General features: G+C 58.9%; 1 protein-coding gene across 3 annotated transcripts in view; it reads left to right on the forward strand.

The window, feature by feature from the left end:
* Positions 1–13331, forward strand: part of ARHGEF10 (Rho guanine nucleotide exchange factor 10) — a 105859-nt gene that overhangs the window by 17213 nt on the left and 75315 nt on the right. For all 3 annotated transcript variants that reach the window (XM_044912810.1, XM_021694102.1, XM_021694103.1), the window contains exon 2: positions 5387–5456. In XM_044912810.1, the coding sequence (XP_044768745.1) occupies positions 5420–5456 (37 nt within the window). In that variant the 5' untranslated portion in view covers positions 5387–5419. The remainder of the gene's footprint in view (positions 1–5386; positions 5457–13331) is intronic.

A 13331-nucleotide genomic window follows, 5' to 3' on the forward strand; every position in this document is an offset into this window, starting at 1 on the left:
AGGAGGCAGAGTACAGAGTCCTGGGGTGGGGGAAGGAGGCAGGGGTGCAGAAGCACTGGGGGGTACATAGTGTGGTGAGCTGCAGGGGCCAGGCAGCAGGGAGGGAGGGCCTGGAGAGAGTGCGGGTAGGGGAAGCATCTCAGCCCCCGCTTATCCATGGCTTCCCTCTCTTGTGAGCTGAGGCTCCATTTCTTGAGACTTTCAGTCAGACACCGTCCAGGCTGTCTCTGCTCTGCTCCTCCAGCCTGCGGTCCCCACCCAGTCATTCTCTTCCATGCCAGGACGCCCCAGGATTCTGTCTCCTCAGGCCACGAGTTGGGGCTGTCCTTGTCAGGATTTGTTTGTGGTGATGTTGTGTTTCATTGAGGCTGGGTATTGTCCGTGTCCACAGGGACAGGCTTCCCTGGAAAAGATGCGTCCTTTCCTTGTGGCTGGGTCCAGAAGTGGGCCCCGCAGCAGGGATGCAGCTGTGGGAGGGAGGGCAGAGAGAGGACCCGGGATGAGAGTTTGCGGGGCAGCGAGGGAGTGCAGGAGGCGGGGCGCCCAAGAGACTCGGTCCATGTGGCTGCAGGTAGGCGGCCAGCAGGAAGGTGTGGGGCGGAGAGCTGGGCACAGCAGATGGGATGCAGCGGCCAAGCCACTGGCTGGAGCGTGTCCTCAGGGGCCCTCACCCTGATTCCCTGGACGTGGGCTGTTTGGGGAAGAGCTGCTTAGCCGCTACTGGCCAGAGGTTTTCTTTTTTTTTTTTTTTTTCTGGGAGCCCGATGCGGGACTCGATCCAGGGACTCCAGGATCATGACCTGAGCCGAAGGCAGTCGCTTAACCAACTGAGCCACCCAGGCGCCCTGGCCAGAGGTTTTCTAGTAGCCACTAACACAGAATAAATTTGCTTCTCTTTTAATTTTTTGTGTTCTGGGGCCAGTGAGTGAAGGAGGGGGAAGAGATCTCGGGATTGGCGTCAGCCCTGTGCAGCCGTAATGACGATGCCTCGCGGTGTCCCCACTGGTAAAATCCAGATGATCACAGGCTAGAAGTCCCAGACAGCTGAGTTCCCTGCAAGCGGGCAGGAAGATTCTCTTTCCTTCTCTTTCTTGCTTTTGTCAGTGTTACCTTAACTGAAGGCGTTCTGTGCAGGAGGTTGGCGCGTTTGGTCTGCCGTGGAATTTGATTCAACTTAGACGGTGCCATTCCAGCAAGATCTTGTGTGCTTTTCCTTGTCCCTTCATGGTCTCTGTTGAGGGAGAGCCTTACTGATGTGACTTCCATCCGAGGCAGTCCCAAACGGAGCGCACCTGCTGCGGGCACTCGGGCCTTCCTGGCTCACACTGATTGCTCAGCGCCCAGCTCCCTGTCCCCTTGTCCCCGGGCTCTGTCCTTGGGGTCCTCTCCCGTTACGCATGATGCCCCTGAGGCCCCCTGCTCCAGCCAGTTTCCATGCTGATGCTGAGCCAGCCCCTTTGGCTGGGAGGCCGGGTGCTGCGTGCCTCTGACACGCTGTGGTGGATCCTCTGGTTCTCGCACAATCGGTGGTGGTGGGCTCAGATGGATCTGGGCCGGGCGCAGGCCCAGCCGCCTGCCACCCGTCTTTGTGCAACCCAAATTGTGGGGAGACTGATGGAGTGGATGTTCGGGAGCCAGCCCGGTGCCCACAGTGCATGAGACGCTGTGCCCTCCGCAGAACTGAGCCTGCTGTGCGGTGAGCATGTCTCTCCAGGGCGCTGCCCCCACCTCAGGGACAGGGTCATCTCACCCCCAGCAGCCCTGGAGCTGGTCCCCCTGCAGGTGGGTTGCACAGCTGAGGATGTGGAGGCACCATCTGCAGAGCCTCGTCCAGCTGGGAGAGGTCAGGAGAGCAGGGTGTCCCCAGAGTCCAGGCCGCCAGCCCTCTGCTGCTTTTCTTTCTGCTGCTTCTCAGTGGAAGGGACCTTGGTGGTGAGTGTCCTGCCGTCTTCAGCTTCCAGAACTCTGAGCGTTGCTGTGGCCACGGGTGCGAGAAGCATCTGTCCTCCTGAGCCTCAGCATCCTGCTGCACACGTGCCCTGGGTGCTCACCTTGCCCATCTCCACAGATGGGGCAGATGCAAAGAAATGCTGTGGGAGCAAAGGTTCAGGTCTGTTTCTGTGATGTGGCAAAAAGCACGAAAAGTGATCTGGGGTGTTGAGTGGCTGCCCCGGCCTTGGAAACTATCTTGTGACGTGGAGCCACCCAGCCTCTGGACATGTCCCACGAAATCGTCCCGCAGGGCTCGCCCCTGGACCGCTGCTCTGACGGAACGCGTCATCTTTTTGTTTAAAACCGCGACCTGGGTGCCCAGTGCAATCTTTCATTAGGATGCTTAAATTGGAAAGTGACCGCAGTAACACAGTCCAGACTGGAATTATGTCATGCTGCCGTCCGCCGGAGGACAGTGTGTGTAAGCGAGTCTCGTCCCCTGTCCCGAGGTCAGTCTTGGGCAGAGCGGGCTGCAGCCCCGCTCAGAGGGTCCCCGGGGAGGGCGCCAAGGGTCAGGCACCACCAGACGATGGTATGCAGACGTGGGTTCAGCACCTGCTTGGCTGCAGGGGAAGCAGGGTTTTCGGTGTGGCCTGAAGGGCCCAGGGGTGCAGGTCACGTCTGTGGCGTCAAGCAGGCTGTCGGGGGGAGTGCACGCAGGCCTCTGAAATCCGGAAGCAGAATCGCGTGTTTTCGGGTTGGCCGCCTGGAAAGGGTCCTAAAGAGCACGGCTTCCCGTGGACACTGAGTTTGGGAGAAAACCGTCCCAGAGCGTGCTGTGATCTGCTGGGCCCTCATGGGTGATCCCGAACACAGAGCGCGGTGCCAGAGGCCGGGTTCCAGCGCCCGCTCGGCCCGAGCGGGCCCCAGGGCCGGTCAGGCGCGCAGGGGCCCTGAGCGTGAGCCGTGCACCTTCTGCGGGGTGGGCCCTCAGCAGCACAACGCCCAAGTCGTCACTGGGAAAAGGTGCGCCCAGCTGGACTCTGTTCTTCCGCATTTTAAGTACAATTAGCACTCATGAAACTTGGACTCTGTGGTTTAGAAAGAGAGTGTTGGAGACGAGTGAACAGTGGGGGGGAGAGGAGACGCAGCGTCCGGCGGCTGGGCCCTAGCTCCTCCTGGAGCAGCCCCAGGCACAAACGCCACCACCTTGTCCCCCGACAGGAAGGATGACTTTTTGTGGCCGTGCCTCCAGCCGGCCTCACGCACGAGCAGAACCTGTGCTGAGATCAGACCCAGTAGAAAGCTTTGCTTTGCCCGAAAGCCTGAGGACCCCTCTGGCTCCCCAGGGCTCTGTTTCTCGGGGATGTCGTCCACGCAGCTCAAAGTGCAGGGTGTCTGTACCCCTGGTCTGTGGTGAGACTGTTGAGTAGCTGCACACGCCGGTCCTCACCTCTTGGGTGGCTAAAAATACCAGTTTCCCTTCTTTCCTCGCTTCCTCTCGCGACTGTGGAATCCATTGTCCCCTCTTCCTGCGGATATGTCGCCTCTTTCCTGTTCCCCGCGGTGCCCGTGGGGTCTGGGCGCACCGGCCAGGAGGGGCCGGATCCAGTGTGGGGGCCAGCCGGGCGTTTCCTTGTGTGACCAGCATCAGCGAGAACCCCCGGCATCCTGGATGCACTCATGTGCATTGCATCACGTCATTGCTGGCCTGTGTCCATGTCACGTTTGCAAGCTCACCTGTAGGATGCGTAAGTGTTGGAGCCTTTTTGCCTCTGTTCCTTGGGAGATGACGTGGCAGGAGAAGGCGCTGCCCTCCGTGCAGCTCTGGGGCCTGCACGGTCTCTGCAGCAGGTGCCCCGTCCCTCCCGTTGCCCGCTGCCCCAGAAGAGATGGCCCGTCCCGCATCCGTGCTGGGGATCAGGCAGAGCGCGTGTGTGTCTACGCAGGCTGTGACCCCTGCAGACCACGCGCTCGGTGCCTGGAGTGCGGTGGACGTTGGTCGGACGTTCGCTGGCTGACGTGGAGTGGTGGGCGTGGGGTTCGGTGTCAGGGTCTCCGTGCCTGTGTTCCTCTCCCTGTGGACCAGGTCACTGCAAGCCCGAGGCCGCTGCAGCTTCTCAGGGAGACGTGCTCCCACCTGCGCTGTCTCCTCCCGTAACCGCTGTGGTCCGCGCGATTCTCTAGGAGGGTTAAGTCTGCCGACGGAGCATCTGTCCTAGCGAATCTCTGGAGAGGGCTGGGCGTGGGCGTGGTGGCACAGATGACAGACGGACCGGTGTCCGCTGCCACCTACCGGGTGCCCCCTGCATGCCAGGCCCTGTCCTGACCCCCTGCGTTCAGATGCTTCACCCCTGCAGCAGCCGAGGCTGGCCCCACTGTTGTCCCCCCGCTCCCACTGAGCAACCTGTGCCCAGAGACGCGGGATGATCCAGGGCTCCCTGTGGCCTCTGCAGGAGAGCAGGGAGCAGGGATGCAGCCCCAGCGTGTGCGTCCGTCTGTCCTGGGTCTCCCCCTGGGTGGGTTCCTGGAAGCCCCCATGCCTCGGTTTCTTCCTTTTGAAACTAGTGTGGGCACCGTGTCACCGGGGGGAGATGGGATGAAGCCAGCGGATAGGCCTGGAGCACAACACGGAGATGCTCGGGCAGGGGGTGGTATGCGGCCCCCGTCGGTGCCCTCACCAGCATCCCTTCTGCATGGGGTGGGGGCACGCACGTGTGTTGGCGAGGGACCCAGAGCTTGCCTGCCGGTTCCTCCAGCATGTTCTCCTGCGCGCCGTGGGCGGGCCGCGGTGTCCTCACTGCTGTGCCCACCCTTGGTGCTGTCCTCGCCGCCTCGGAGCCTGGGTGTTTGCTTTTCACCCGGCCATTGTGGTAGAAGCGGGCAGGTGCCCGATGGTGTAAGCCCTCGTGAACAGGGGATCTGGGGACAGGACGGCCTTGGGAGCCGGGCCGAACGTCCTCATGACGTGGCTGGTTTCACGCTGATTCTCAGACTTCATTTTCTTCCGAAAGCACATAGGGAAACAAAAAGTGCAAAAAAGAGAAGAAAAAAAATAAAGCCAAGTGTGCAGAGACCTGGCCTAGACTCCAGAGTTTAGGGACTGAAGGCTTAAGGGACCGTCAACCAGTCCGCGATCCCGGGCACTGAGTTGTTCGTTCGAAGCTGAAGAGGGTCAGCCATCTGACCTAGGGCTCCTTTCTCCCGTGGACCATCGTGCCGGGCTGGGGGGGTCTGCCAGCGAGCCCGGGTGTGGAGGGAACTCCCGCCACGACCCTGGGAAGTCAGGCCGTGGGGACTGAGTGTGCACGGAGGCGTGATTTCAGGGGACAGTGGACGGCCTTCGAGGGGTGGGTGCCGGTCCTTCAGTGAGCGCCATGATTGGAGCTGAGTGCCCCGTGGAGCTGACGCAGCCCCTCTACCCGCGGTGACCGTGGTGTCTTTCCTTCTGCAGGGGTCCGAGGAGTGAGGTTTCCGGAGCTGCGCCATGGACCAGCCAGAGCCGCCCGCCCCGGCTCCCAAAGGTAACAGGCGTCCTGCGGGGGCCCTTTCCCACCTGGGGGGCCCTCGGGGAGAAGGGGAGGGGCTGCCCACAGGTCCTGCGGAGGTGGAGCTCTGGGCCTCCGCCCACCCAGCGCCCCACCCTCACTTTGGGGTGACCTGGCTGAGCCATCTGCCGGGCCCTGGGCACCCCCGAGGGGCACGCGCCGGCACGGAACCTGTGAGGTCTGCCTCCTCCCGACCCATCACGGGCCCACCTGGTGATGAGGAAGGGCGGACTTCGTATTTGAGAGACTACACGCGGCTCCTTGGCCGCTCCAGGCGCCAGCAGGTGGAACAGTAGGGCGGTTTCCAGTCTGCCTGCCTCTGCCCTTGGCTCGCTCAGGGAAAGCGCGGACCTCCTTTGTCTAGCTGCTCTGTACGTGAGGAGCGTGGGGGGCGGGGGGGCTGTCCTGTCCCCTGGCCAGAGCTAAGCCGCTGCTGGGGAGACCACGGTGGCACATCGAAGGGCCTGGTGGTATCACTCCCGGCTCACAGGGCACGGCCTGCTCAGGGCTCCCGTCTCCCGGGCCTTCCCTGGACATGCTGCCCCGGACAGACCCCGCGTGTCCCCTGCTCACCGGGAGGCTGTAGGACCCGAGGGGCAGAAAGTCTCAGTCTGGAAGGAACCCTGCAGGGTCAGAGCCTCTCCATTCCTTCTCCTTGTGCTGGTGGTGGCGCTCTGGGCCCTGAGCTTGGAGCTGGAGCAGAAGGAAGGCAGCCTGCCAGTAGGGCCGATCCTTGAGGGAGTCCGGGCCCAGGCCAAGGGATGCATCTCCTGCTTGCGCTGGGTCAGCACGGAAGGGTCACCCCGAGGAGAGCCCGGTGGTGAGCTGGCCCCGTGGTTGAAAGGGGCCCCTGCATGCCTTCAGCCAGAGTTTCCAGGGGCCGTGAGCCCCGGGGTGAGGGTGGCATGCTGGAGGGCGCCCCAGGAATCACGCTGCAAGACCACCACGCGCCGGCTTCTGCGGGGCACCTTCGGGCAGGCCGGCTCCCCTCCTCGGGCCACGGCCAACGGGGTCTGGTTGGGAGGGCTCTGGGTGACTTCCTGCTGCACGTTTCACCCACGTGTGAGGTGGTGACACTTAGACTCTTCCAGGCTAGATCTTCCCTTGACGGTTTTCATTGAAAAGGACACCAGCACTGCTCCCTGCTCTCCTTCCCTTCACGTGGGGAGTGTGCACCTGGGGTCCTCCCATGAACCCTGAGCTGGTGAGCCCAGCGTGCCTCACCGAAGGTGTGGGTGCAGGCCGGACGTGCCGGACGTCTTTTATCTGCCACCTGTACCTCCGAGGTGGGGAAGAAGGACGAGGCTCAGGGGCGAAGGCCCCCAGAGCTGGGACAAAAGGGTAGTCAGGGGGCTGGGCAGAGGGCATCCGTCTTCCCTGCACGCCCACACCGTCCCCTTCGGCACCGCACGCTCACCCGTCTTGTTCTGTGTGCTCAGAGTCACGAGCAGGCCGACCAGCGAGGCCTGCCGCTGTGGGGCCCCAGCTGGTCCCGTCAGGCTGTCCACGGGCTCGGCCTCAGGCCCTCTCAGCTGGGAGCTGGCCCCGGGCGGCAGGAGGGTGGAGGGAGTCCCCTCCGTGCACCCCTGTTCTTGGTTCCCCGGGAGGTGTCCTCTGGGAGCCGGGACGGGTCCCGGCAGCTCTGGGGACATGGCCAGCAGTCCTTACAGCGTGGAGAAGGTCCCCGTGTCTGTGGGCTGATGTGTGGCCTGTGACTCTGGTGTGGATTTAAGGCCACTGTTTACAAAAAGAGGGCAGCATAGTTCAGAACTGAGGTGCTGACACCTCACGACGGTCTAGGCGGTTAGCTCTTGTGACCGTTTGTGATGGGCACGACGGCCTGGCGTCGCTTTGGGGCGAGTCAGTGATACTTTAATTATAAGCTCCCCATCGTTAAAGCGTCTGCTCACAGCTGCCCTTGGACGCAGGGAAGGGTCAGGAAGGACCAGGTCTGTCTTGCCGGCACCACGTGGACACAATCCTTGTTCCCTGAGATTGGTGCTCTGCTCTTCGTACTTCTTATAGACATTTTCTGCCCGTGCAGGGGCATGGTGACGGCCCCGCGGGGCGTGAGCAGGTAGGCGGCCTCCCTGGGCTTCAGTCCCCTGTCCTCAGGAGCGGCGGCCCTGACCTGCAGGTTTGTGTGAGGTCTGGACCAGGCCGCGTGGCGACTGCTGCAGGCGCTTGGCGGGTCTGTGAGAAGGTGCCGCGGGCCTTAAGAATCCTATCAGGAGACGTTCCACGATAGGTCCGAACCCCGCAGTGTCCTGGTGCCTTTCCGGAATTCATAGGTAAATAACCCCCCCCCCCCCCCCCCCCCCCCCCCCCGGGGGGGGGGAAGGAGAAGCCCTCCCCCCCCCCATTGCCGTGGGAACGTGGATGCACCCACAGCTGGGTGCCTTCCTCTGCTGACTACGGGTCGGGCTCCGACAAAGCACAGGGAACAGAAGCCGTGTGCGGAGGGTGGGGGCGGCGGCCTGTGAGCGGGGGCATTGTTCTGGGGACACCGCTGTTCACAGGCAGCCACCACCCCAGGGACGTCCAGAGCCAGGAGGAGGCTGACAAGGACGCAGCTGTGAATAGCCCCTTGTTGGGGGAGCTGTTTGCCCCTGCAGCTTTGCAAAGCACTTTTCTTCTTCTTTTCTAATAATAAGAAAGAAGGCACAAATACTCTCCTTTAGAAATGAGAGAAACATCTTATCTTGGATTAAGCTTTTAGGTTATAATAGATGTGGTCTTAATGGCCCCAGGGACAAAATGTGTCACCTTTATCTCTGAGCTTAAAAACAAATATTCCCTTATTCTTTTTCCCTCAGTGTCTGAGTTCCTCCACGGCATGGCTTTCAAACCTGTTGGTGGGTTTCAGCCGTCCTGGAGGGCTGTCTGCTCAAGGAGGGGATGACCTGGGAGGGACAGCCTTCCTCCCCCCTCTCAGTGTGTCCCTGAGCCCTGGAGCCTCTGTCCCCGTGAGGGGTGAGCGACCCGAGCCAGCCCATCCTGAGCCCAGGCTGTGTGTCAGCTGTGTAGACCGATGTGTGCCAGGAGCGGTGGGCAGGCTGTGTCTCCCTCCCTCCCTCTCTCCGCTCCTTAGGACCCTGTGAACATCCCTCCCAGTGGGAAATGTAACATTGTAGCCTGTAGTGACTTAGGTTTTGTTGCAGTTCGGGGTGAGACTAAGACCTTCTTGACCCCGAAGAGATCCAGCGTGAACTCTCTTTTCCTTGGAAGCATGCTGACCTCAGCAGTGCAGTTTGCTGCTGGACCGAGGCAGGTGGGACTCAGTTGCAGAAGGAGGGAGGTCGCAGGTCAGACCGCATTCCTGGTGCTGTGCTTGCTGACAAGATTGTTGTCGGGGCATTGATCAGAAGGCCAGCCTGGCACGGGGTCTGAGTTGGGGGCCGGGCTCCTCTGCCTGGAGGGCCGTGGGTGGGAGCCTGTGTGGTACGCCGGGACACACGAATGTACACCAGACCTTGTCTCCCCCCTCGTGGGAGACAGACCATGAGCAGGGTGCTCGGGGCTCCAGGGTCACCCAGGGCAGGCTTGGGGCTCTCCAAGGAATCCAGGGAATCCGAGGCACAGCCCAGGATCTGGAGGCGCCTGGAAGGATGGAGAGTGGGTCGTGCCCAGCGCCTGTGGTTTCACCCAGGAACGCTGCAGGAGATCGGGAAGGGGAGATTCCTGGGTGCTTGAAGCAAAGGCACTTCTCCGTGAGTTGGTTCATGGCACTGCAGTAGGCCAGGGTCTGGGGAGATCCTGTGGTTCTTGCCATGGGGATCTCTCACCCCAGAGGGAGTGTGCAGGGATGGAGAGGGAAGGAGGCATGGCTGAGTTGGAGGGGCCTCATGGAAATGTGACTCCAGAGCTCTGGCAGGAGGTCTGATGTGGACACTGGGTTTTGTGCCAATGAAGACCAAGGCCATGGGCAGGCCTAACCTCCCATGGGGAGGTTGTCGGTTACACCGGAATGCTCGTTGTGGGGGCAGAAGCAAGAGGGTCCCTCAAGAAGGAGTCCATTCTGGCAGCCATGCCAAATACCATGGACAGGGTCACAGACCTGCGTCTCTCAGAGCCCAGCTCCTTGCCGTCCACTTTCCTTCCTGAACACATTGAATAGGAATCCCTTTCTCCTTGCATGGGGGAGCCCAGGGTTAGGTCCCATGGTGCTCGATGTCATCAGGCTTTTTTAAAAGCAGTGTTTACAAGGTTACTTTTAGGTGTATTTTACCTAACTCTTAATGTTCCCCAGTAATAGAGTATAACTTCCAGGAAGAGGGTTGATGGAGGGAAGAGCCAGCATGTGGTTCCGAGTCTCTGCTGTGCTGAGTGGGATGCGTGTGCGGCGTGATTTTTATGTGGCTAAGTCAGACCATCAGCTTCTTCCCTCCTTCCCCCCGCCCTGGCCCCCCGTCATTTTGGCTTGTGTGTTGTTATTTCCCTGCCATGTTAATCTGGCAAACAGGAATCTACAGAGAGGGTCACAGTTGTATTTGGGAAACATTCTGTCGGTTTGGGTTTTTCCATTGAAGAGATTTATTGCCCCAAGACGTGTTGACCAGTTTGTTTCTGTTAATAAGCTCACTACTTACTGATAAAGCCAAAAACCCAAACTACGATGATTTTCCCGTTGCTCGGCATGTGGCCGGAGTTGGTTGGACAGTACGTGAGCCACTGTGACCGACGCGTGGGGACAGAGGTTCTGTCCATCCCCAACTCCAGTCCGTGTCTGGTGGTTTTAGTTGTAAACTCTCCTCGCAGGAAACGGGTGAGTCGTATCCATGTCTTTATTAAATACGAACCTCAGAGGATTGATATGCTCCACAAATTCAGACTGCCAAGTAGAATTGCTTAAGCCGGAAATGGCCATAAACAGACAGGAAATGTACTTGTAGAAAGTTTGCAAAACACAGGAGCGTGGAGAAGAAAATGCCGGTCTTTTGCGGCAGCCTGAGTGCACCTCGGGTCGTATTTTGGTCTGTATGTGAAAGGGATTAGATGACTAAAACCAAGGGTTTTTAATTGTTTTATTGTGGTGAAATACACCTACCATTTACCACTCCAGCCATCTTTCCGTGTCCAGTTAAGCAGCATGAAGCTCATTCACGCCACCCTCCATCTCCAGAGCTTTCCATCTTCCCACGCTGAAGCTCTGTCCTCCGTAGACTATCACCCCATCCCCTCCCCAGCCCGCGTGTCCGCCATCCTCCCTTCCGTGAGTGGAGTCGCACCGTGTCCACCCCTTGGGGATGGATGCATTTCACTTGGTGCAGTGGCCTCGGGGTCCGTCCGTGTCGTAGCAGGGGCCAGGATTTGTCCGTTTCAAGACTGTGTTCTGTTGTCTGTATCGACCACATTTATTTATCCTTTCATCTGTGTGGGGACTCTGGGATTGTGTCTGCCTCTTGGCTGTTGTGAATAATGCTTGTATGGTTGCACACGTGGGTGGTTGCACACTCGTACGATTACACGTGTATGTACACTCGTATGGTTGCACACTTGTAAATCACACATGTATGGCTGCACGCTGGTACACTTGTGCACGTGGTTGCACACTCGCATGGTCGCACATGTGTACAGTTGCACACATATGGTTGCACACTCGTGTGGTAGCACATTCATACGGTTGCACACATGTATGGCTGCACGCTGGTACAGTTGCACACTTCTGCGGTTGCACACGTGTATGGCTGTACACTCGTATGGTCGCACGCTCATAGTTGTACACATATGGCTGCACGCTGGTACATTTGCACACGTGTGTGGTCGCACACTTGTACGATTGCACACGTGTGTGCAGTTAAACACGTGTGTGGCTGCATGCTGGTACGGTTGCACACCCTGGCTGCACGTGCATGGTTGCATGCTCGTACGCTTGCACACGGGTGTGCTTGCACGCATTGCATGGGCGTACAAGCATCTGCTTGAGGGCCTGCTTTTAGTTTTCCCACGTGAATACCTAGGAGCAGGGACTTGGGCCGTAGGGGAGTGCCGTGTTGAGCGTGTTGAGGGGCCTCCGAACCGGGTCCACACCAGCTGCTCCAGAGCACGCTCCCACCAGCCGTGCACCGGGGTTCCAGTTTCTCCAGTGCTCGCCAGTGTTTGTTATTTTCTATTAAATGAGTGTGAAACGGCCAATTAAAAACACTATTAGTATGTCAGAAACCTCTTTCCAAATTACTGAATAAACTTCAAAATAATTTTAATGGTTTCAGTAGTATCTCACTGTATAAATGTGTCATAATGTGGGAAATCTGTGTTTCATTATAAGATGTTAGGTATTCTAATGATCTCTGATTATTTCCTGAAGGTAGACGGTTCATGGTAGAGTTTCTGAGATGAAGGAGATACAAAATTAGAAGGCTCTGGTGAATACTGGCAATCTACCATCCAGAGGGCCACCGATGCACACTCTTATCAGAATTACATGGTTTAGAAACGTCTTTTTCTAAAGCCTTTCCTTGATTGCATTTCAGTATTTGCCACTGTCACGTCTTTAGCATAAATTGGGGTGAAGTTGTCCCAGAATGCTGCTTGGGGTCCCATGTGTGCTGTGGATGCGGGTGTCCCGGCTGAGAGGCCCCTCCCGCCTGCCCCATCGCGGGCACGAGCCTGAACTCTCCGTTACTCATTGCTCATAAGAAAGTGCTTCTTTTGAAGGACCTGTTAGAACGTATTGCTGATTCCGAAGATTCAAGGAGAAAATAAACACCTGGTATTTAAAACCACTTTTTCTTTTGGACCATCAGAGGTTCGTCTGGACAGCGAGGCCCCGGCTGGAAAGACAGTTTCTAGACTGGCTCCAGCATTGATACATGTCTGTCAACTTCCCTCCCTAGAAATTACTCCACCCCTAGAACCCCAATTCTGACTGTCCCGCCCCCCAGTCGCCCCCCGGGCCGGGGGCCGTGGAAGGTTGTCTCCATAGCCTGCTCGGCACCTGCGCTGCTCGGCTCTTGCTGACCCAGGCCCTGGCCCGGGATCGAGGGGCGCTCGGGGGCTCTGAGCAGAGCTGGAGGGGCAGAGACTGCCCACCATTGTGCTGGGACAGCCCCGGCCTGGCCTCACCTCACGCGCACCCTGACCCCGGGGACGGGACCCCCTTACCACCCTCTCCGAGGCCCAGGCCATCCCAGGAATCCAGCTGGACCCCAGCCCCGGGGGCAGAGCAGGGAAGGGGGGCCCTGCGGCCTCAGCACAGGGGTGTGGAGGGCGGGGTCCCTGATGTCTCCATTACCTCACCCCTAAGAAGCACCACCCCGAGGCTGGCCTCTGATCCTGTTTACGCGTCTTCAGTTCTAAGATAACTGCATTCAAATCCCTCAGTTTCCCGAAGGTGCCTTTTGAAACCAGCTGTTTGGCTAGCAAGTCGGGGTGGAACCATCTGGAAGGGAACCAGCCTGGGGCAGTGGGTGCTTGTCCCAGCAGATCCCTCCCCAGCCTCATAGGACTCTGGAGCTCTCTGTGCCTCGGGCCCCTCCGAGCAGGTGCCCCCAAACCCAGGAGATGCCTCCTGTGGCTGGTCACTCTGGGGCACGGCGGTCTGCTGGCAAAGTGAGCGATTTTGGCTCGTGCTAACCTTCAGGTCATCTCTCTCAGCAGATCATTTTTTTCCTCCTTAGTGCCTATTATTTCATAAGGGAGCCACCCTAGATACCTCTAGGGTCTGAGGTCCCTCGTCCTGCGAGAGGGGCCCCTCCTGTGTGTGGAACATAACCTTAACTGACCAGAGCTTCTCCCTGGAAAGTGACTAGTTTGTTGTGATATTTTGTGATTTGTCTGAGCACAGTCACCAGCAGGGAGTTTTGCATTGGTAGATAAGGATCTCCAATTCAGGGGATTTTCCATGTTCTG

The sequence above is a fragment of the Neomonachus schauinslandi genome, chromosome 2, assembly GCF_002201575.2.
Source record: "Neomonachus schauinslandi chromosome 2, ASM220157v2, whole genome shotgun sequence".
NCBI classification, from domain to species: Eukaryota; Metazoa; Chordata; class Mammalia; order Carnivora; family Phocidae; genus Neomonachus; species Neomonachus schauinslandi.